Source organism: Nomia melanderi, chromosome 2 (assembly GCF_051020985.1).
Source record: "Nomia melanderi isolate GNS246 chromosome 2, iyNomMela1, whole genome shotgun sequence".
Lineage (NCBI taxonomy): Eukaryota > Metazoa > Arthropoda > Insecta > Hymenoptera > Halictidae > Nomia > Nomia melanderi.
Genome location: NC_135000.1, coordinates 9932784 through 9956266, shown reverse-complemented (window position 1 = coordinate 9956266; position 23483 = coordinate 9932784). Strand labels below are relative to the sequence as shown.

Sequence of the window (23483 nt, the reverse complement as noted above, 5' to 3'; positions counted from 1 at the left end):
AGAAGCCATTTTGTATTTCCCCTGATTGCTACCATTCGTCGTTTTTTTCTTTTCCCGGAAAGCCCGTCGAATATTTAAATATATAAAAAGCCCCACGAGATATTTAATATTTTGAAGGAAATCGTTCTCGTTCAGAAATTGGGGAATTTCGAAGAGGTTATGCTGCTACTTCTTTATCGACTGTGACACCCATCGCTTTTTCACGGCAAGTAGAAGGGGAAAGTGTGCACGCGTGCGCAATGGAAATCAGTTGTCGGAAAAACGCCGAATTTTGGTTGTAAAATAATTTTGTAAGCTAAAAATGAAGGGAAAAATACACAATAGCGAGGAAGATAATTATATCCCATGTCATCGCGTTAAATAACATTACCGAACTTTTTCAACGATGATAAGTGTCCCCTGCAGTATGACAGCAGTGTGTACAATAACATGGCTCTGGATCGGTTCGTTGCTTCTTCTTGGGATCATTGAAATTGTAGTTTTTAGGAAGTAACAAAGCTGTACGCGAGATAGATTTTTGGACAATTTAGGAGCTCAACAATACGGAAATATGGCTGATAAAAGGCAACAAAACTTATCGGTGAGTACTCGATTATCAATGCTGAACGTTAGTCTGTCATGTAATACAAATTTTCTGTATGTAACAAGATACTTAGCATTTTTGAAAATTCTTCGGCAGTGAAGATTACAATGATATTTGTAACGCGGTGATACGTGTCGTCGAGTTTAAGTAATATTACAATAATTAAAGCAGATGATTTGAAAAAGAAATTAAATGATTGCAGAAGGAGGAAATAGCCAAACAGTTTATGTTACCGGAGAGAAAGAGCAAAATTGCTACTTTATTGAAACAAGATGGTCAAGCTTACTGTATCTGTAGGAGTTCCGATAGTTCCCGTTTCATGATGTACGTAATGCTCTTCGATTAGACTGTTCTCCTTTCTAAATATTTAATAAAAGTTTCATTGAAATTTTAGAGGTTGCGATGCCTGCGAAGAATGGTACCATGGCGACTGTATAAATATTACGGAGAAGGATGCCAAGCACATAAAGCAATTCTTTTGTATTGTAAGTTCTCGAATAATAACAGAACTAGTTATCGGAGGAAAAGTATTGACTAGGTATGTTTGTAGCGCTGCAGAGAAGAAGATCCTACCCTGGTGACTCGTTACAAACCACGCAAGACAGAGCAAGAAGATCGCAAATATAAGAAGCACAAAGAGAAAGAACGAGCTCACAGGTACGAGTATGATGCACCCTGGGACCCAACTTTAGTAAAAAAATCGTCGAAACGTTGCGGACAATGCACAGGCTGTATAAGAACCGAAAACTGTGGGAAATGCGACGCGTGCAGGTAGTTTTGATCAATTATCGAAAGTCGAACATTAAATAATATCGTGATTAATCGTATTTCCATAAATCAATCGTCTCTCGCTTCTCAGACATTTGAAGAAATTCGGGCCCTCGGTACGGTTAAAGCTTAGATGCATACAAAGAACTTGCAGAGTGTTGGGCGATCCGTTGAAACCGTCGAAAAGTTTCAATAAAAGTTCGAAATTCATCAAGAAACGCAAGAGGGATTCGAGCAACGAAAGGAACGAATACCTCGAAGTGCCAAGACACTGTTACGGTCCAGCCTGCACAAAACAGTCGCGTACCGGTAGCAAGTACTGCTCCGACGAGTGTGGATTAAAACTGGCAACTAACAGGATCTACCAAGTGCTGCCGCAACGGATACAGGAATGGTCGTTGACACCGTGCATCGCGGAACAGAACAACCGAAGAGCGCTGGAGTCTGTCAGGAGGCAGCAATACGACGTCAGACGGATACTCCAGGAACTGGACAAAAGACACACCGAGTTGGACAAGATCGTGGAGCGGGCTAAACACGCGACTATAGACCCACAAGCGGAAGTGGACGACAACGACGACACCGAGATGAGCATGTACTGTATCACTTGCGGGCACGAGATCCATTCCAGGACCGCCATCAAACACATGGAGAAATGTTTCAACAAGGTAAAGCAACGTGGACACGCCGGACGCGTTTCGTTTGTCCCGACACTGTACACCAATGGTTCTAACTTTCTTTTCGCTTTCACAGTACGAGTCTCAAGCGTCGTTCGGTTCCATCTTCAAGACGCGCATCGAGGGACAAGTGATGTTTTGCGATTTCTACAATCCCGCGAATCGAACCTACTGCAAAAGGTTGCGGGTACTGTGCCCGGAGCATTGCAAGGATCCGAAGATCAGCGAGACAGAGGTTTGCGGGTGTCCCCTGGTCACCAATGTGTTCGACACCACCGGAGAATTCTGTCGTGCCCCGAAGAAGAGTTGCGTGAAACATTATGTCTGGGAGAAACTGCGCAGAGCAGAGATCGACATGGAAAGAGTGAGACAGTGGTTGAAGATAGACGAGTTGGTGGAACAGGAAAGACAGATCCGAGCGAACATGGCTACGCGTGCCGGGGTTCTGGCGCTGATGCTGCACTCCACGTACAATCACGAGCTAATGGAACAGATGACGCAAGAACAGAACAGGGAACAGTTGGAAGCAATGGAGGAAGAACTTCAGCGTAGGTATGGTATGCTGCAGAAAGAACAATCCGCGGTGCAATGATGGCTCTCGCATCTTTAAGGATACTTCTACTGCTGTACGGTGCATGGAACTGTTTAAACGTACCTCCGCGACGTGTTCATTATAGCGTTACCTATTAATGTATTATCGTACGATGCGACAATGACTGTAAACCTGTTCCTCGATCTTCGTCGATTCGTACGTGTTAAGTATATGGAATTGTAGAAGGTCGTTTCCGCAATGAAATCGAATGATTGTAAATAAGAGGATAAATAGCGGGAAATCGAAATGGAACGTACACCACTACCGGAACGAGTCTACCGCTAGAGAGTTCTAGTTTCAAGGGTGTCAACGTCAACGCGTCTCTACACGGATATCTGCGAACAGCAACAATCGTCCCCAGACCGAGTCTGCGTAATTGTGTATTTCTCTTTATTTATAACGTTCAATTAAACTTTTGTAAATTCAAATTCATAATATAATTTGTCCATTACCTATTTTTAGTGTTCACAATATATCGTTTCACATTATATGATTGCACATGTGAATCAAATCAATTAACTCGTTATATGAAACATAATTTCAACGTTTCTAAAATTTACCACACTTTTAACTTCAATAAATATATTACTTGCTTAATTTTAATCGGTTAAGTTCCGACTCGTCGCTAGAAAGGATATTCTCTCAAAATACTTCTGAATTACAACAATTTCCAATCGCAACACAGGATATTACATATTCTGGCACAGTACAACTCTCTCTATACTGTTTTTTCTTTTTTTTCTTTTTTCTTCGTCGTCTATATACATATGTACATACGTACACACACACATATTCCTCTTCTCTGCCCCGTTTGTATGTACATATGTATAATATACTCTCGGTATGCGTCGTGTATCGTTCCTCTTGCTGGTTTGCGTTTTTTTTGTTCATTTGCTTTTTCTTCATTTTTCTTGTTTATCGTTATTACTTTTTTTCTCGATATATGTGTCGTCGATGCAAACTGTGAGAATCAAAACGCACAATTCTCGCTTCCCCGTCGGCGGCGCGTCACGCACAGTGGTACAGACGTAGCCCAATGGACAATGGAATTGAACTCGAATACCCCCCAAAACGTTCGGGTGAAACTTGTCGTCTATAAATAACTAGCTTAATAATATATTAGTGTTTGCCAAGTGTTGCGCTCAAATACGTTCTGCAAAAAACAATCTGCGTAACTCTAGCTCTGTTTTTTTTCGATACTTTTTTTCTTCTTTTCTTGTTTTTCCTCCATTTTTCTTTTTGTCACTCTTAAACCTATTTTTGGAAAGAAAGGCTCAAACACATTAGACAAGACAGTTCGTCGAACCTTGTATCCTTCACCGATCGTCTCTCGCGTGATCGTTTCACGTCCCTCCGTTAGTCTGACGACGACGGCGGCGACGGCGACGACGACGCGCACAAATAAAGTCAATTGTTCCATCGTCTTCGCTTCTGTTGCTCTGCTTTTTTTGTTTGCTCTTTCTTTTATTTATTTATTCATTTATTTCTCTGCGATACGTCCACTTTTTCTCTTCGATTCCAGATCCCGGAGAAGGGTTAATTCCCGTTGCTCGCGCAACACGCGCACCATTCCGAAAGCCGAACAAAATATGCGACGGTTCGGCTCGTGTCGCGCGACAAACGAACGAACACACACGCATACGCACACGCACACACACACACACACACGCACACGCACACACACACACACACGCACACGCACACTGGATTGTGATTTGCGAGGGGAAAAGAAAAACGAGAGAAAAATAAAGGAAAAATAGAAAAAATAGAAAACAGAAGAAAGAAAAAAGAAAACACGTCGATCGATGTCCCAGAAATCCAGTTGTACCGAGGGAGAAAACGATGCAGGACGACGATTAACAATTTTTTTCTTCTTTTTTTCTTTTTTTTTCTTTAATTACTTAACCTCTCGCGAGTCTGCGTGCGCTCCTATTTTCCGACGCCATCCTTTTCACGAAAATAAAACGACTGATTCGATCGCGCGGTTTAATGGAATTTCATTGAATATAATAATAAATGTATATGTGTATATATATATAGAAGTGTTCGAACCGGAAGCGACGAAAATAAACGACGCGGAGACTCGCGAGCGAAGCTTGACAACATATCTCGATTGCGAGCGGTGTTAGCTTATGCGACTTTTACTTTTTATTACTTTTTATTACTTTTTTTCCTTTATTCGTTTATTAACGTACGTACTCATTAGAAACGACGAGACACGATTAAGAAGCTGGCGGAAAGGACTGCCTCTTTCTCTTGTTTTCCGTTTTTTTTCTCTTTTGTTCATCATCACCATCACCATCACCATCACCATCACCATCACCATCATCACCATCACCATCACCATCACCATCATCACCATCATCATCATCATCATCATCATCATAATCATCATCATAATCATCATCATCATCATCATCATCATCATCATAATCATCATCATAATCATCATCATAATCATCATCAGAATCATCATCATAATCATCATCATCATCATCATCATAATCGTCATCATCGCTATTATTATTATTAATATTATTATTAGCTTTTCTTTCTCGTAAAGGAATCTTTTTCTCCTTCCTTTGTCTAATTTTACTTTGTAACGATCGTCGAGACTTGGTCCCAACCGTGAACGGTGAGTTTTCTCGTAATCGGATCCGCCGACCGTTAGATCGATCGTCGGCTCGAAATCTTTATCTCGTTTCTCTGTGTCCCGAGAACGACAGGAAAGGAAACGCGGGGCAGCGATTCGTTCCGGGCCGAGATGGGCGATCATCTCGAATAAACGAGGAAACAAGAGAAAAGAAAAGAAACGATGAAATATTTGCTATGCGCGAAAAGAAAGAGAGAAATCGGTTCGAAGCGCGTTGTCTCAGGATATTCTGGCCGACAGCGGCGATCGAATCGGAGAATCGTATAAAATCCACCAAATTCCTCCCAAAACGGGAACGTCCGACGAAGCGCGTGACAAGGGAAACGATCGACGATCGATCGATACACCGGAACGGTCGATCGATTTCCGGCGCGTTCGAACCAATCGAGATTCAATCGACCCGGTCGATTTCACCGGAAATCCTGGGACATCGCACGTGCAATTCGTCGCGTTCGTCGGAAACTTTAACGAGTCTTAACCCCTTACCCTACGACCTCTGAACTGTACCCGACGCGACTGTATCGTTCGATTCCGATAGAGAGACGAGAACCTTCCACTCGTTCAGCGTCCACGTTCGCTGGAACTGTCGAGGATCGACGACAGACGATATTTCGTTCGCGTTAAAAATAAATAAATGACATTCACATCTGTCGAATTCAATTCGGAAGTTTTACGAGTCCGACGCGTTAATCGTAAGGCGAGGGGTTGACGAGCTTGTTTAATTAGTTTCGGAATTGAACGAAAAGGAAAAGAGAAAAGTGAGAAAAGAGAAAGAATCGACAAAGGAAACCGAACGTCCGTGTTGAAACCTTCGTCACGCTAGAGACTGTGTGAATTCGCACAAACGTCGTTTATTTATTCATCATTAGCATTACGATTAACCATTATCATTATCATTATCATTATCATTATCATTATCATTACCATTATTATTATTATTATTATTATCGTAATCGTTATCGTTACCATTACCATTATGCTATCCGAGGAAAATGTAGCCCATCTCTGCCGACTGAGATTAAATAACGAGGACACGACAGAGACCCTCGACGCTTTCTCTTTACGGAACAACAAACTATTCTCCGGTTTAACAACATTCTCTACCGTATTCTCCGATCTTGCGTTTCACTAGAAAATCAACGACGAAATTCTAAACAACAGGACGATACGGAGGTCGTGTCTCTGTGTCTTATACTCCTGTGTCACGTGTCTGTGTGTCTATGTGTGTATGTGTAAAATAGAACGTTTCTTCGATAGTCGATAATGAATAAAAAGCGACAGACAGTTTCATCTTATTCGCGAAGAAAAATCCAATCGCGGCTCCGCGAGATCCCGCGCTCCTTTCCCATCCCGTTCTCGTCACGTTCCGCCATCTTGAGCGACTCCGTTTACACCGCTCAACGCGTAACGTTTCTAAATGGAAAACAAAACCATGGACGCCACGAGAACACTTCTAACGAACACCCAGAAAGCAAAAATCATTAGAAACAGAGCGAGAGAAAGAAAGAAAGAGAAAGAGAAAGAGAAAGAAAGAGAGAGAGAGAGAGTCACACGCGAACAATTTTCGTTACAGCACTATGCACAGAACAGCTCGCGCGACGAACGCAACTTCTTCGAATAGTACGGACAGAATCGATCCGAATCGATCCAGCCGTTCGAGGGGACACTGCACGCGGTGTCCGTGGATCGACGGTTCTCCGGATACTGGATCACCGAGAGTTTACCTCGCGTGATCCATCGGTCCCTTCTCCTTCGACGATTTCCTTCCCGTCTCGTTTCCCATTGTTTTATTGCTTATGGTACAGGGACGCAAGGTCGATTCGACGCGAGCGATATTCTCCCGCGAGGAAGGACTACGGTTCACGGATTACGGTTTACAAGCTGCGGGAACGACGAGGGCAGGCAGACGGAGAAGACAATAGGAGAATATCGAGCACGTTTCAACCCTTTGCACTCCATTTGCGCCTCTAAGTCGCCGAATGATTTGAAACAGCAAAACTGTAAACTTTGATATTCGATATTAACCCTTTGCACTCGAGAGTATTTCTCTCGATAAATATTCGTTACTTTCCGATGAAATGTCAATGATATTTCTTTAATTAATTGAATTAATTAACGTAAAGAATAAATTTAGCGACAGAACTATTTTATTTCGATGTTTCAGGTTGTTCGTACGTTATATGAAATTTAACATTGAATTTGTTATTTTACAATTTTCTTGGGTTAAATCGAACGGCGACTGGAAGGCGCCTCTCGAGTGCAAAGGGTTAAGGATCTCCGCGGTTCTCGGCCCCGGCGAAAGGGTTGAACGCTAGGAAATCGAATTGTCGACGTCAGGCGTCTCGGTACCTCGGGCAGTGGCACGTTTCGGTTTTCCACGGGTGAAATCGTCGGACAATGCCGGATCGAACGAACCTGTTCCGTGGAACAGATTTTTTCTAACGATTCTACGATCCTCGGCCGCTGCGTCCCCCTTCCGGTTCTCCGTCGAGCACCCGAGAAGCGATTCGACTGGTCATCGTATGGGAGAAGAGCCTCGGATTATGGGTTTTTGAAATCGTCGTTGCTCTTTAACCCTTTGCACTCGGAAGCGTCTCGTCAGGGATACTTAACATTTCCTAACTAGACGAAGAAGAGATTTTTTGAGACGAACTCAACGAGAAGTCGCAGGTAAATCGTGAAACAAAGCTGTTTTACCGCAATTAAACGCACACCGATGCACTATGTACAGTTCAACGTTAAACATTAAGTTTTATAGTTTCGCTGCATCGAGTCACGCGGTGACCGAGAATCACCTCTCGAGTGCGAAGGGTCAATCGACTTCGTGTCGATCGGTAACAAGGAAAAGGGACCCGATTGGAGCCACGTTTCTTCGAGGGCTCTTCTTTCGCGCAACGAGGAGAACGACGGCGCTGCTCCCGCGACCTCGGGGTTTTCTCGAAGGCTCGTCGCGACAGGAAGACCTTGACCTCTCGTGACGTGTAACAAATGCGAGGTTCGCTTCGGGAACGGAGTGTCTTTGGTTTCGAGGTATTCGCAGGTTTCCGTTTGAATGGATGGAAAGTATTTCGGAAAATATCTGGTCTCGAACGATTATTATTAATAACAGTTTGCCACGAGCAACTTATAAGGACGCGCGACGGTTAACGGTTGGAACGACTTGGACCGTGTTCAAGATTCTCTTGCGATTTACGTGCGATCAGGTTGAAACAGACAACAACGCCGGCCGTCGACGACGGAAAAAGAAGCGAGTGTGCTCGGAAAGATCGCGTGCGTGCGTGCGTGCGTGCACGAGAGTCGGTAGAGTGACGCGTCACTCGGCCGAGTGCTCGAGGAAGGCGTGAAACGCGAGGGTACGGGAGCAGCGTCGATCTCGCGATCCGTTAGCATCGTCGAACGAATCCGATAGGTTCTCCTTCGGTTGACCCTTCGCACTCGAGAGGCGAGATCGAACGATCGATCGGGTTCGATATTCACCGCGAAGCTTAATATCCAGACGAAACAGCTCTCGGAGATCTCGTCCGCGTCTCGCCAGGGAACGTCGAATGTTTCCCGAGACTTTTCAGTGCGAGGGGTTAAAGGCTGAAGGGTCGTAGCGCGGCTCGGGAGAAGGCAGTCGAGACGTTACGGGGGAAAGAGGCGTACAGTTCGATTCACCGGCTCGCTTTCGCGTGTCCGCCCGCGAGGGTTGCTCCGACCGACTGGAGCAGTGGTTCTCGAGCGTGCCGAATGTACTCCTGCTATGTACAGGCTGTTTGAAAACGACAACATTCAGAAATCTAAACGGTCGACGAGACTTTCGAGGAAACCGATATTTCGTTCGTTTCTCGAAGAGACCGATTCGAGGATGGTACCGATGATCACGGTGCAAGAGGTCGAGAACCACTGTCGAGAGAGTCGCGACAACCAACTGCCGCCTCCCAGCTCGAACACACATGTATGTACATTGGTAACGGCCCGCTCGAACGAGAAGAACGATTCTCGTTTCACTGTCCTGGCCGTCGTCCTGAACCGTTCGGGTCTCGTCCCGTTCCGCGATGCTGGCTGTCCTGCTTCCAGGCGACACCTCCGACGTCGACGGCGTCCCCGTTGGGTCTGTACAGGTATGTACAAGGGCAACCGACAACATCGTTCTCCGGAATCCTTTCGATCCGCGTCGGCGGAAGTCTCGTGGTCCCAGCTGGACAGCGCTGACCGTTGACCCTCGAAGTTTGCACAGGAGCTGGAAAGCAGGGCTAAACCTAGCCAGGACACGGGGAACCCCGAGCAGCGGCGGAGACGAAGAAACGGGACTTCCCCAGCCACCGCGACGGATCCCGTGGATTCCTTCGATCGTTCGACTCGATCCTTCACGGTTCCGTTCTCCAGTCACGAATGTCTCCTTCCGTCCTCGCGTCCTCGACCCGCGCACGGCTCGTTCGAAGCACAGTCTGTCATCGAGGAACAACCGGACGCGGAAGGTTAGGGGAGGAACGAGCGCGAGACGGTTTCGTCGCACTCGCTTCTGCTCTCTCTCTCTCCCTCTTCTTTTTCTTGGCTTTGGTCTTGCCGCGTTTCCTCGGCCTCGGCCGTTTTCGTGGCGCGATGTCTCGACGACGGCGAAACATGAGGGCGTGAATGACGATGACCATGATGGCGAGGCGAGAGGCAACGACGAGAATGGCCGCAGAGGCGTCGAGCGCGCGGAGATGGTCCGATAACACCGAGATCTTCTTCTTAACGCGTGCCGCGTGTTTCTGTGTTTCTGTGTGTTGCGGTCCGTCCAACCGGGTCTGGGACCAACCGGAAACAAGCGTCGGGAGAAACGAACAGCGCCGAAGGTTCTTTTATTTAACGCTCCTCGGGGAATCCCTGGATCTCCTCGATCCCAGCCTCGGTTGCCGACGCGCGCGCGGTAACGTCGCGTTGCTCTCCTCGATGCAACGGTTCCGTGGAAAGGCGGAGTCGGCCGGAAAATGGAACGATTCAATTTCGTCTCGAGCTGGTAGTTTACTCTCGTAGATCGCTGCCGATTCGCGGAATCGAATCGCCTCGACGATAGACGCGATCGCGCCCGTCGATGCCCGCGAGAAATCGACGACGGTATCTTCGTTCGCGCGGTTTTCTTTTCCTTTTGTGCATAGTCCTAAAACCCGATCGTCAACCCCTCGAGGACGAACGTCGTCGTTTGCTCGACGTCGAGTTGTTGTATCCGGAACAATTTCGTTTCTCGAATGAGACGAGCGATCGACGGGGAATATAATAACCGGAAATAAGAGAACAATCGAATTATTCTATAGCGAGCTTCGATTCCGGATACGCGAACCTAGTACATTCGACACACCGGGCACACTCGTCCTCGAAGGTTCAACCCTTTGCGATGCGAAACTATCTCTTCAAGAACGTTCGGATTCGCGTTCTCCCTAAGGATAATTAACGGGAACTTGCTCGAATGACCAAAGAGTGTTTGCAGATCGCAATCACGTTACGAACTCGGGAAACAATAGAAAAGTCAGATGTCTGCAAGCTGCAAACACTTCGTCGCGAAGGGTTCAGGGCAAACAGGGACACCTTTGTTTAGGTGTGAACCGTGTAATTCTTGTATGAAGAGGAAATAGAAGAAATAGAGATAGACAGAGATATATATATATATATATATATATAGAGAGAGAGAGAGAGAGAGAAGAGAGAGAGATAGAGATAGACAAGGAGGGAGAACAGAGAGAATTACGCACAACACGCACACGACGATAGAAAAGAGGTAAGCAGAATAACGGGTGAGAACGTGTGTGTGTGGCTACCCCGAAATCACTGCGGTCGACCGGTGATCTCGAACAATTAGCGATCCTATAGATATAAAACTCTGCTAACGGTAATATCAGAAGATTTCCACGGGACAAACGAACGCGGACGTTACAATAGAACGTGCTCGAGTACATATACCGCGAGAAGGTAACCGTAAGAACAGCGCGTCACTTGTAACTGGCAGTGTAAGGCATACAGAGTGCTTAAAGACTAGAATACGGTGCAGTTAAATAGGCCCCTCGAGAAGCCTGTTCGAACCGAGAGTTTTCCAAAGCAGACCGAGTCGAGTCGAATCGGATCGCCATCTCTTCGACGACGAACGAACAAACGAACGGAACGCTGTAGCGTCGGAGTCACGCCTAGAATCATCGCGCGCCCGACAAAATGGCGGATCCCAGTTTCCTTGTTTCGCGACTACCACCGATCACTTGGAAGCGTGGAACGCCCGACAATCGCTTGAAAAATAAATAGTTTCGCTTCGGCACACCATGCGTGCAACGAGAAATGGAATTTCGATTCCATTCTAACCTACAATAGAAATAGAATTTAATAATTCTCGGCTCGATTCGATTCGCCTCGGTCTACCCTTAGGATCGATTTCACGGAGGCTCGACGGGTTTGTCGACGATTCCGAACGGACAACCGTTACATAGACGGTAGGACATTTACTCGGCATGAAACGGGAATAAAAGAAGAAAGAACGTTCGAGGAGAGAGAGAGATCGTGTGTTAGCACGCGCGTGTGTATGTATGCGTGTCTGCGTCTGTGTGGATGGATCGAACAGCGATAGTTTTCGAAACCGACTTCTTCGTTCTGCGATCATCGAAATCGACAGGTCCTGAGAATAATTACAGCACAGCCACGCGCGGACGGGAGACACCAACGGAATTTGTCTCGTTCGGGCGCTTGCGTCGGATGAGAAATCATTCACGGGAAAGAAAGAAAGAAAAGGTACACAGTATTCTCTTGTCGATGGATCGAGTCGGTGGGAAACAGAGAAAGGGTTCGAGAAAGAAGCCGTTCACCGAGCGAATCGATTAACTTCGCGAGATAAGAGGAGAACGATGGGTATAGGGTTCAACTAAAAGAGAGGCTAGAGTCACCGTGCCCGACAAGATGGCGGCTTCAATCTAGCAGGCGACCACCGCGCGCCCGACAAAATGGCCGGTTCCAATTCCCTTATATACCGCGCGATTATCGACGCCTTAAAAATATTCGAATAAATTTCAATAAATCAATCATATTAAACGCAGAGGTAGTTCCAGTGTTGTCTCGTGAAAGCGTAATTTCGATTCTTCTCAATTGTTTCGCGAGAGAGTAATCAAGGTTTATCCGTAAATCGAATCTGGGGCGTTCTAGTTCTTTCGGTGTCGATTTAATCGGGTTTCTAAGAGGACACGACGATTTCGCGAGAGAGTTCCGTAAGCTTTCGCGTTCCATTCGGTCGACGAACGGCTCGGGCAGCGACGAGGGAACAAAAGTTTCGGGAAGATGGTCCCCCAGGGTCGCGCGCGACCAAAGGGAGGGAATACTGTGCGCGCGTGGGATGTATCGTCGAAAGAACAGGTTGCGTTTCTCGCAGTTCGGTTTTGGGTAGATCGTAGCTATATATATATATTTATTACTAAAAGTACATGCGAGTGTTCCTTTCTTTTCTTGACTTTTCTTTACTGTTCGTACCGTGGCGTGATCAACGTCGTTACTATCAGGATCTTCGTATCGATTTAAGCGTAATTAATGGCAATGTCGTGGCATATCCGTTTCTCTTTTCATTTCTTTCCCTTTTTTTTTGGTTGTTGTTGTTGCTGTTCGTTTTTGTTCTTTCGACTCCCGTGTCTCGTTCGCGCGCCGTCCTCGGGAGGACACGCGCGCATCCGCGGTTCCCCGATCTCGGAAAACAACACACCCGTGCCCAAAACATACATAAACGGAAACAAAAAAAAAAAAAAATAGACAAACAGAAGACAAAAAGATAGACGAAAGTACACATACAAAAGGGAATGCAAACGGAACGCAAAATTTCGCGAACGGAACACGAGAGAACGTTCCCGTGTCCCGCTCGTGCGATGTTTCCCCGTTCTTTCCTTCCGTCGTTCTTTCCCTTCCCCGATCAACCAGTCAACCGGTCGACCGACAGATCGATCGATCGATCAATCAATCGTCCATGGTAAAACCTGGGTTCAACACGCGAAGTAAGGCTAAAAAACAATGCGCACTCGTATCGTTAGTTTCACTTCTTTTTTTTTTGTTCGTTTCTTCATTAAACTTTGTTCTTTTTTTTCGGCTTTCTCCCCATTTTTTTCCCCTTTTTCGGTAAGGCACCCCCAGGGCTGAGTATATTCACGGAAGTATTTAGCGATACAAACTAGTGACTAGATCATCCTTAAGTCACGCGAGAAAGAGCGAGGGCGAGAGAAAAGAGAGAGAGAGATAGATAGATAGATAGATAAATAGACAGAGAAAAGAGAAGAGAGGAGAGGAGAGCAGAGAGAAAGACGGAAAGAGTGCGAATTTACAGAGAAACAGGGGACAGAGAAGCGAGTAAGGGGACGAGTGTCGCGCGAGTAGTAACACGACCAAGGGTTACGAGAATGGGGGCGAAATTCTGTTGCAGATTTCGCGGATAGAATAGAATTTCTAGAATAGACTTATCCAACGAATCCGACGATAGATTTTCAAATGCAACAACAGATTTCCGGATATAATAGAAGACTCTACGATCGACTACAAACATCAAAAACATTCTAAACGATAACAGATTTGAAAATCTACTATAGATTCGAAAGGGTTTCCCTCGGAATCCGGGGATTCCCGCGCTCCGCATTCACTGGCGTGCCAATGTTCGACGCGGTTCTACGGTCTGTTCTCGCGAACGGGTGCCAGTCCTTCGTCCACGAAACTCGACGATCGACAAAGGAGAAATCGCCGTGAAGGAAACCGTTAGTTCCGACGCGGTTCGGTTGGTTCAAGTTCCGCGTTGATCGGCGCAAACGACGATAAGAGGATTCACGATTATTCTAATATCCAAGCTTCGCGTTGATCGTTCGATGGATCGAAAGGACACAGAAATTAACGGATCGTTAACGAAGCGATCGTTCGAATGACGCCTCCGTTCGTTCTCGTGGAGACACGACCGGCACGCTCTCGCGAGACGGACTACACGCGTCCCTGTATGACCGCGAGCGGATCTTCCCTCGCGAAACGGAAATCGACAACAACAAGAACAATAACAACAACGAGAACAACGAAAACGAGGAACAACTAAGGAAAGCATCGTCGAAGATCGGATTCCCTGGAGCGAACTGGAATCGTTTCACGCCTCCGAACGCGGCTACGCCACAACGATCGGTTCATAGGGCAAAAGTCCGATGTTCCGAGTGAAACGCGTACACGAGGGAACACCGATTAAGAAGTACAGCGTCGAACGGACGATCGTCGGTAACGATAAACGCGCGTCGACCAGCTCCAACGAAGGAATCGCTGACGGATGCTTTACTCGATAGAAGCTCGACGCGACGTTAACAGTCGATATCATCTTCGGAGCGTTCGAATAGAATAGAATAATAATACAAGTGAGAAACTACCGATACAAGGAAAACTTTCGTCCCATGCCTCGACGGAATCGAGGACCGCGCGAAGCGTGGGAACCCGTGGATCGCACCGTCGTCTACTTAGAAGAGATCTTTCCCCGCTCTCCCCTCCGATAAACGTCGCGCTCTCGAGAAGGAACAGAGGGAACCGAGAAGAAGAGATAAAGGAAGGAACGAAAAGGCACGAAAAGCCAGTGAAAGAGACAGTGAGAAAAGAAATTGATCGTGTTCGATGGGAAAAGAACGGAAAAGAAACCAGGGATCGAAAGGGCTCCGGATAATTCACTGTTCGGATCGTTCGAGTAATTGCTCGAAACTGTCGCACACCGGTCCCGTGGACTGAAGCAGACGCGGAGCACCGAAAGATGAAAGTAACGCAATCGATAAAGTTTCATTTCGGTTTAAACGAATCGATCGATATCCTACATTTGTCACGTTCTATTCGAAACGTTCACCGCGAGTCGGAGGCGAGGTTCGTTTCGCCGGAACCGGCGTGTCGACCGTTTTCGATCCCCGAAGAGAACTGTGCTGCACACGAAAGGAACGGGCAGGAATACGGGCGAACGAGTCGAGAAAAGAAGAAACGCGAGTAAAACGAGAACTGAACAGAGGGAAGGCAGTGGTGCGTTACTTTGGTATCTTACACGCTACGTGTTCGCACGCTTCGACGAGTTTCGCTCTCTCTGTTTGGAACTTTTTCCTGGGACAACAGAGGGGAAAGGGGTCAGAGACGGAAACGAGAAGAGGAGCGCACGCGACTCGTGGACACGCAGCCTTTTGTTTTGTTTTTTTTTCTGGCAGTGCTCGCTTAAATTTCAACGTTGCCGGACCCAGCGTTCGAATCCTCGAGAGTACGTTGGTTTCTCTCGAAGGGATCGGACTCGACAACTCGAACAACTCGAAGCACAAAGATGCGACAAGGGAGGCTACACTGATTTCGGTAATCTTAATGTCACCTTTTCGAACGAAGCACTGGATGCTCGAGGTTCTTCCGATCGAGACGAGCCCAAACGCTCGATTGATCCGTCGGACTCGCGATTAAAGTCTACTGCTATATGCTATTTTGCTATGTTCAATGGTATCTCGTGAGAAGAATCGTTCGCGCTTTAACCGGCTTCCGAGCGACACCAAATTATCGATAAGAAACTGTAAAAGGAACTCGCAGTGTAAAGAGTTAATCCAGTACTACATTCGAGAAAGCAAGAGAGAATTCCATCGATAAAACCGACACTCTTTCGTTCATTGCACGATCGCTATCTACACGTTCAGCGTTCCGCTCTCGTTGTATCGGTTCTCTCTTTCGTCGACTAATGAGATCAGGTTACACCGAGTGGCGGGGGAAAGGCGGGCGTGGTGAGCTCTCAACGGTCTCGCCCACTTTTTTCCTGTCCGTTTCGCGCGTCCCTGAATCACGCCCCCGCCGTTCAAGACTAGCCGCGCGACGCGAGGCGACGCCCGGAGGCGCGGTCGCGCCACGTGACCGGTCCCGCCGACGTCATAGAGGGCGTAACACTAGTCTCCTCGACTTCCCCTAACCGGCCACATTGCGCAGAGATCGAGACAGCGAGCGGCGAGAAAAGAGATGACTCTACAGTGTGTGTGTGTGTCTAGATCAACGTTTTTCTTCCACTCTTTCTTACCTCTTTCGTGACTTCGTTCCTCGTCAACTGCTCGGCGAGAGACTGGTCGCGCGCGACTAATGCGGCAACACTAAAAACGGGACAACGTCTATTCCCCTAAATGTCACCTACACACCCGCGCCGTGGTTCGTCGAAATTTAACCGAGCACTGTGAATCGGTGTTTCCGCACGAATCGACCCGGGGTCGCGATCGTCGGACACCAATACGTACAATACACGTGTGTACAATATACATATACATATATCCCGTTCCGTCGTCCGTCGGCCTAGAACACGACCGTCGACGAACGCGCGCAACAAAACAATCCCTTATCGCAGGTTACTTTTATATCGTTACTATTTACTCATTATTATCGTCGTTATCGCTTCAATATCGTCGCTGTCCGTCGTCTCCGTTCCCGCCGCGGTCGTGTTCGATCGACGAGGACTCGCGAGGTAGAAGAGAGGAATCAGAAGAGGAAGAAGAATAAGTAGTAGTAGTAGAAGAATAAAAACAATAATAAGATAACAAAGAGAGAAAGAAAAAAGAAAGAAACAAGAAAGAAAAGAAATGGAAAAAGAGAACAGCTCGGTTTCACGATCGTTCGCTGTTGACTAGGTTCAGGAATCCAGATTCCCTCCCCCCGCTGCCGTTACGGTCCACGTCGAGGATCGACGAAGATCGGTGTCTCTCGAAACGTCAACGTCCGGCCGGTCGGTCGTCGTTTCTATGAATTTTTAATCGCCGCAACGAGCACCGGCCCGCGAGAGAGAACAAGGATCGAGGAGAGAGAGAATCCGTTCGACGTAAATATCGGTCGGAGGTGTGGCTCGAGGATTTGTCGAAGTTTCACACTCGGCGATTCGACCGTCGTTCGTGGCTTCTGCTATTTGATGCTGCTGCTGCTGCGGCTGCGTTTGCTGCTTTTGTGGCTGCTGCGGCTGGACGATCCTCGTTTTCTTCGTTTCTTAGCATCCGGTGTCTTCAGGTTTGCCCGTTGCCCCGTCCGTCCCGGTCTAAACGGCAGTCTCGGTGTGACTGTGACTCGAGAGCCTCTCGACGTCGATCTCGGGTATGGTCAGCTCGTCCGGGTTGTTGTCGGCGTACTCGATGCTGCTCGTCTGCGAGAGTCGTTTGTTCAACGACGACTGCTTCCTCAGTACTTCCGCCAAGGTAGTGCTGCTGTGCTCGCTCGTGTAGCGCGCGTCTAGGCCCTGCCGAAATGCGTTCACTACGCGGATCTGGAAACCGGAAACCTTACTGTCAGTCAAACCGGACAAGGCACGTCGGCCGTTTTCCACCTCCCGCCGCGTCACCGAGAGCTTGCGTTACAATTCTGGCAACCGTACAGCTCGCTCGGGCCACACGCCGGGAGGTCAACACCTTTTCGAGCATCCACTCGTGTCTGGGCTAGGTTCATCGCCTATCGGGCACCTGACCCGATCTCATCGTTTCCACGAGGTCAACCCGTTTTGTCCCAATGTTCGTTGCCTCTTTTGAACCGTTTCAGTGGCAACCTTTGGAAATTCCGCTCGAAGAGTGCCAAGCGATGCTTTTCTATCTTTACGGGATTCCAAATATCGCGATCGTTACGTTTCTCCGTTTCTAAGCAGGTGATACACGGAAGAGAGAAGCGAATCATTGAAAGGAAACATCGATTTTACCACTAGAACTACCGAAGATTTAATACGATTGATACGTAATCTCTATAAAAATTTTAACAACAGATTATTCTCGGTTTCTTCAGACACTCGTTATAGTATTCAAACGAAGCTATTTATTTTCAAGATCGTTTCGAGTTTATTATCCGCGGATGCCTTCGAATTTCGAATAAGAAAATTGCTCGTGGGACAAAATGGGTCGAACCTTGCCCCTCTGCACTCGAAAACCAGTCGATTCTATAATTCGAACATTAAATATTTAGTATTAACCCTGATCGTACCACGAACGATCAAAATTTGTTTTCTTTATAGGGCCCAAATGCTAAAAGCCAAAAGGAACTTTTGGAAATGCAATGTAAAATAATGAGAAAGTTTCGGTAAAGTTCAAAATATAAAATATTCAAAACGGTTTCGTTCTTTAATTAATGAACCGACAAGTTGATAAGTTGCTCGATAAAAAAGATTGAAATTTCGAGTGCAAAGAGTTCGAACGTCGACGCGATAGGTGATCAACCTAAATACGTTAGGGGACAATCATATATATATATACATGTATGTACATATATATAATAACGTATATTAATAATATATAATATAAATGTATATTACAGGCAACAGTAATACACATTTATAATTTATATATAAAATCACGTGTATGTATAAAGAGACAGAAAGCAGCGGCCATAATGAATTACTATAAAAACTAGCGGGGCTTCGACACCCTGCACAGCGATGCGATAGACACTGAACTCGGCGAGCAACGTCGATCCTTCATTTTCATCGAATCAACGATCTTATGTATTTTCAATTCTATATTCTTTAATATAGCAAGGATTTTAATAAATTCAATCATATATTTTCAATCCCTTCGAGCAACAGGAGAAACTGCAAGTTGCATTTTTCTAATTTTCCATTGATCCAATCAATCGGCTAGTGAAAAATTATGCGTTGTTCTTTCAAGTGAAATATTCAACGGCGTTTCGCAACAATTTCTCGTTGAAAAGAACCGAGCCATCTCTACCGAGGCGAGCCTAAAGTTTGAACGGTGAAAGGTCACCCGGCGAGAGAAGGCTCGTTTCCTCCGAATCGAAACGGATCGACGTCGCCGAGCCGAATTATGCTCGCGATATATGTCACGCAACACCACATGCACCCGTTGATTACCGAAAACTGGCCGGTTTCCTTCCAATTCCATTCCAGCTTCCGAAATCGTTCGACTCGATGCGGCAAGCGGATATGCGAGGGCCTAGCCGAGGAGCTTCTCCGTTCGTCGAACGAGGAAACGTTGCCGATTGATCTCGATGTATATCTGTCACCGATTGCGTTCGTTATTCCAAAGAGGAAAGATCGTTAGAACGGTTCAGTTGTTTCAGTAACGAAAAATTAACAGGCACGTTTCGCTTGATACTTTGCTTGATATTTCGTTCAACGAATAACGAGAGAAAATCTCATTAGAACGATTCAGTTTGAGTAACGAAAAATTAACAGGCACGTTTTACTTGATATTTCTTTGCTTGATATTTAGTTCAACGAATAATGAGAGAAGATCTCATTAGAACGATTCAGTTGTTTCAGTAACGAAAAATTAACAGGCACGTTTTGCTTGATACTTTGCTTGATATTTCGTTCAACGAATAACGAGAGATCTCATTAGAACGATTCAATTTGAATAACGAAATCTCTTTGCTCCATGTTCAACGAGTAATACAACGTTTTCTGCAAAGAGTTTCGAACGCTCGGAAAAGCGTTTTGCCCGCGAACAGTTGAGAATTCGATTGTTTCGAGGAAGAAATATCCATCGAGTCGCATCGACGATCGTGTACACGCTCGATCCTCGAAGGACGGGGAAGCTCCTCGGCGTACGTTGCGACTCGAAGCGCAATTCTTAGTTGAACACATGTCCCAAACAAGCCAACAAATGAGAACACCTTCGGCAAATATGGTCAACCGTAACACAGAAAAGACACAAACGTTGTTGCGCGTGGATCTCTTTGGTCACCGGTCCCTTCGAACTTTCACCCTTTCGAGACTGTTCTCGAACACGCTTCGCTCGAAATTGAGATAAGAGTTTCCGTACGCTGAGAAATCTCATTGTTTCGCTCGGCCCTCGGCGAATCTGATAGAACAATGCTTCGCATTTCGTTTTGAATCGATGTTCAACTATTGATATGACCTTTCCCCTCTTATTCGTTCAGCGTTTCCCACGGTAATCGGACGTAACTTGACTAAAACTATTTTTATAGTAAATCCTTTGTCAAATCCTCAATATATCATTCAAATCCCCAATAAATTATTCATTAAAATAAATTACATCCTCAATAAAAAAAAAAAATCCTCAATAAAGTTTCCAGATCGTTTTTCGAATTTCTCTTCGAACTCTCCTTTTTTCCTAATCGATCGCGAACGATAAAATATCTCTATTGAGCGCGATTAAAAAACAAATCTCTTGAATATTATTATTCTATTATTAACCCTTTGAGGACGAAGATTCTTTGAACTGTACAAAATCTTCGGCAGACGAAGTTACATTATACATCGATTGCTTAATAATGGGAAAAACGAACCTACGTGCCGATCTCTTGCTGTTCCCTTAATTAAATCATTCGTTAACGACTTGCTCTTCCAAATCTGAACACCTCATTTCATCGAAATGTCGACATTCGTCCGCAAAGGGTAAATGCAATGCTATGGACGTGTAGAATTCTCTTTCCCTAATTGGTTACGAACGATAAAGTATCTCCGTTGAGCGCGATTAGAAAAGAAATCATAGATCAAGAGGCTAAAGTCTCGATCGCGCGAGAGAAGCTCGAAAAACGATCGCTGCGTTATACGGACCGTTGGTGTACCAGCGAGAGGGTGGTCTCGAAAGGGTTGAAGATCGACGGCGCGCAGTGGGCGGCCGAGATAAAACGCGATCTCTCTGTGAACTGTTCGTACCGATTGGAAGGATCGCGCAGGCGTCCCGGAGGAACGCGATCCCTTCGATCCGATCCGGAACGAACGTGCTCGCACGAGCCGATACGGAAGTTCGCCGAGTCGTTCGGCATCGACACGGGAAAACAAAGGAACAACGGAAAAAACGCGAGTGACGTCGACGATGGAGAAACGAGCGTGACAAAACGGTAAAACTCGAGGATCGCGCGGCTCGTAACGATCACGCATCATCGGTAATAAGGCACAAAACAGAGAGAGAGAGAGAGATAGAGAGAGAGCGTGACACGGGGCTGCAAACTGCAAACTGGCATGCACGAGCATATCGCTGTCGATCAGCCGAGATGCGTGTACGAGTAGAGTAAATGAAAAAAGATGAGAAATCGGAAACATATATATTAAGAGACCCCCGGCGAACGAAAAGTTAAAACAGAAACGAACACCTTTCTCCCGTATCCGACAATGTGTCCTCCGAACACGATCGACTCTTTTCCTCGATGTTTCTCGGCGACGTTAACGCTAGATTCACGGGTATTTATCGTACGATTGGTTCTATTCTTCCTAAAAAAGTTCGTTCGTTCGTTCGGAACTTAGAAACCAGAGTGAACATTTGGCAAAATATACGATTAACCCTTTGAACTCTGTAGGCTGCAATATTGCACCAGTTGTAACATGAAATATTTTAACCCTTTGAACTCTGTAGGCTGAAATATTGCACCAGTTGTAATATGAAATATCTTAACCCTTTGAACTCTGTAGGCTGAAATATTGCACCAGTTGTAATATCAAATATTTTAACCCTTTGAACTGTAGGCTACAATATTGCACCAGTTGTAATATGAAATATTTTGACCCCTTAAACTGTAGGCTGCAATATCGCACCAGTTGTAATATGAAATATCTTAACTCTTTGAACTGTAGGCTGCAATATTGCACCAGTTACAATATAAAATATTTTAACCCTTTGCGGACGGAGATTCTATAAAATATACGAAACCTCCGGCAGATGAGGTTCAATTACCTATCGATTGCTTAATTAACATACAAAAAAGGAAACGTCCGCAAAGTGTTAACCCTTTGAACTCTGTAGGCTCCAATATTGCACCAGGAATAATATTAGATATTTCAATGAATCTTAAAGAAACTATCCTAAAATTATTCCATTCTCCACACATCCAAATTTTGCGCTAACAAGGAAGCTAAAAGATCGAGGAAACGAATGCTATAAAAATTAGTTGCCGATAGATTACAAAACAACCAGGAGTGCTAAGGGTTAATAACACGATCAAAACCGACGTAAACGTTCAGCGAACAATGCGAACAACAACGTTAAACAAAACAATGTTTAAAATTCAATAATACACGTCGACTCGACGCGTCCCGCAAAGCCAGCGTCAAGCGAATCTCGTGACGCGCGGCTACTCGAACCGGAAATCATCATCCCTCTAAGGTTAAGTTAGTCTTCCTTCCTTTCTTGCATTTTCTCGGACGTTCTCGCGAGGGTGCGAACGCGTCCGACACCCTTCGGAGCCTTTATGCTACCGGTTCGCCCTCGGGAGTCCGATTCCCCGAGATGTACGTCCGTCCGTTTCCGGTACCGACGGGAATGCGGCGAGAACGACGTTGCCGCACTCTTTTTTTCTCTGGTTCGTTCGGCAAATACTCGATCGCTCGACAGAAAACATTTAGGGAATACTTACGCGATGAGTCGGCGTAGAGAGAGGTCCCCTAATCAGGCTGATGGTGTCAGACTCTTTAACATGGCCGGATATCCGGTTTAAATGCGTCACACGCGCTGGCACGAGAAACATGCACGCTACACCGGGCAGTGCGCTCTGCTGACTCAAGAGAAACAGTTCCGGCCGCGAGGGTGGGAACCCCCTCGTCCCTTCGCTCGGACACGTTTTTCCTTTCTTTTGTTTTTGTTTTTTTTTGCTCGTTTCGTTACGTGCTCTGCTAGTGTGTTTCATTGTTGTTGTTTTTTATTTCTATTTTTTCAGTCGTTTTCTCCCTTTTCTTTTTTCCTTTCGAGACATCATCTCTCGTCTACTTCTCGTCGGGGATGTTATTCTTGTCTCTTTGCGCGGCTCACAGGTCGACGTAGATGTCCGGGGATTCCCGTCGCGACCAACGAGATTACCGGTCTCGTTCGCGAGGGCTGGCCCGTTTAACCCTTTCGGCCCTGGCGAGCTCGCACGAGGGCACGTCGAACGCCCGGCGTGTCTTTCGATTTGGTAGACTCGATTGTTCGGACGTGGATTCTATTTGGCAATGGTGTTGGCTTCTCTTGTTCAATTCTGTTAGAAAATAAGACTGAAGACGCACTCGATTTCTAGGTATCTTGGGAAGAGCTTCAACGCGCGTCTTTAGTTTTATTCTCGAACGATTCGATATCGAACAGCGATATTCGCAATCGAATTTACCCAGTTAGTTTGCGTGTCCTTTTGCGAGGACGCCGTGACTGAAAGGGTTCGATCGAGCATCCGCGAAGCTGCTAAATGTTCAGAGCCGAAACACGGCTTCGCGTTCGATCGTTCAACCGATCTTTCGTATTTCCAATCGTTTCACGAATATTCAATAGCATCGGAACGGGACAGCCCGTAGATCGAGTTCCGTAGACCGTT

At 46.1% G+C, this 23483-nt stretch overlaps 2 protein-coding genes across 6 annotated transcripts in view; one reads left to right on the top strand and one right to left on the bottom strand.

Annotated features, from left to right (window-relative positions):
* Window positions 1-175: 175 nt before the first annotated feature.
* Window positions 176-2874, top strand: LOC116433045 (CXXC finger protein 1). Its single transcript, XM_031990704.2, has 6 exons — window positions 176-580; window positions 786-907; window positions 978-1068; window positions 1134-1354; window positions 1443-2019; window positions 2105-2874. Exons 1-6 carry the CDS (start codon window positions 551-553, stop codon window positions 2618-2620), a joined length of 1557 nt encoding a protein of 518 aa, XP_031846564.1. The 5' UTR covers window positions 176-550; the 3' UTR covers window positions 2621-2874.
* A 119-nt stretch (window positions 2875-2993) lies between these two features.
* PMCA (plasma membrane calcium-transporting ATPase 3) overlaps window positions 2994-23483 on the bottom strand; it is a 111600-nt gene continuing 91110 nt past the window's right edge. For 3 of the 5 annotated variants that reach the window (XM_076364395.1, XM_076364394.1, XM_076364396.1), the window contains one exon: window positions 2994-17508. In XM_076364395.1, coding sequence (XP_076220510.1) covers window positions 17284-17508 — 225 coding nt within the window. In that variant the 3' untranslated portion in view covers window positions 2994-17283. The remainder of the gene's footprint in view (window positions 17509-23483) is intronic. The other 2 variants (XM_076364397.1, XR_012997930.1) reach the window with 2 other exon arrangements.

What these genes read in the sequence shown, in the direction of transcription:
- LOC116433045 (XM_031990704.2), top strand. Translation starts at nt 551, where the DNA reads ATGGCTGATAAAAGGCAACAAAACTTATCG. An exon ending in GATAGTTCCCGTTTCATGAT is followed by an intron (nt 908 to 977) that starts GTACGTAATGCT and finishes TTGAAATTTTAG; the next exon opens with AGGTTGCGATGCCTGCGAAG. An exon ending in TAAAGCAATTCTTTTGTATT is followed by an intron (nt 1,069 to 1,133) that starts GTAAGTTCTCGA and finishes GTATGTTTGTAG; the next exon opens with CGCTGCAGAGAAGAAGATCC.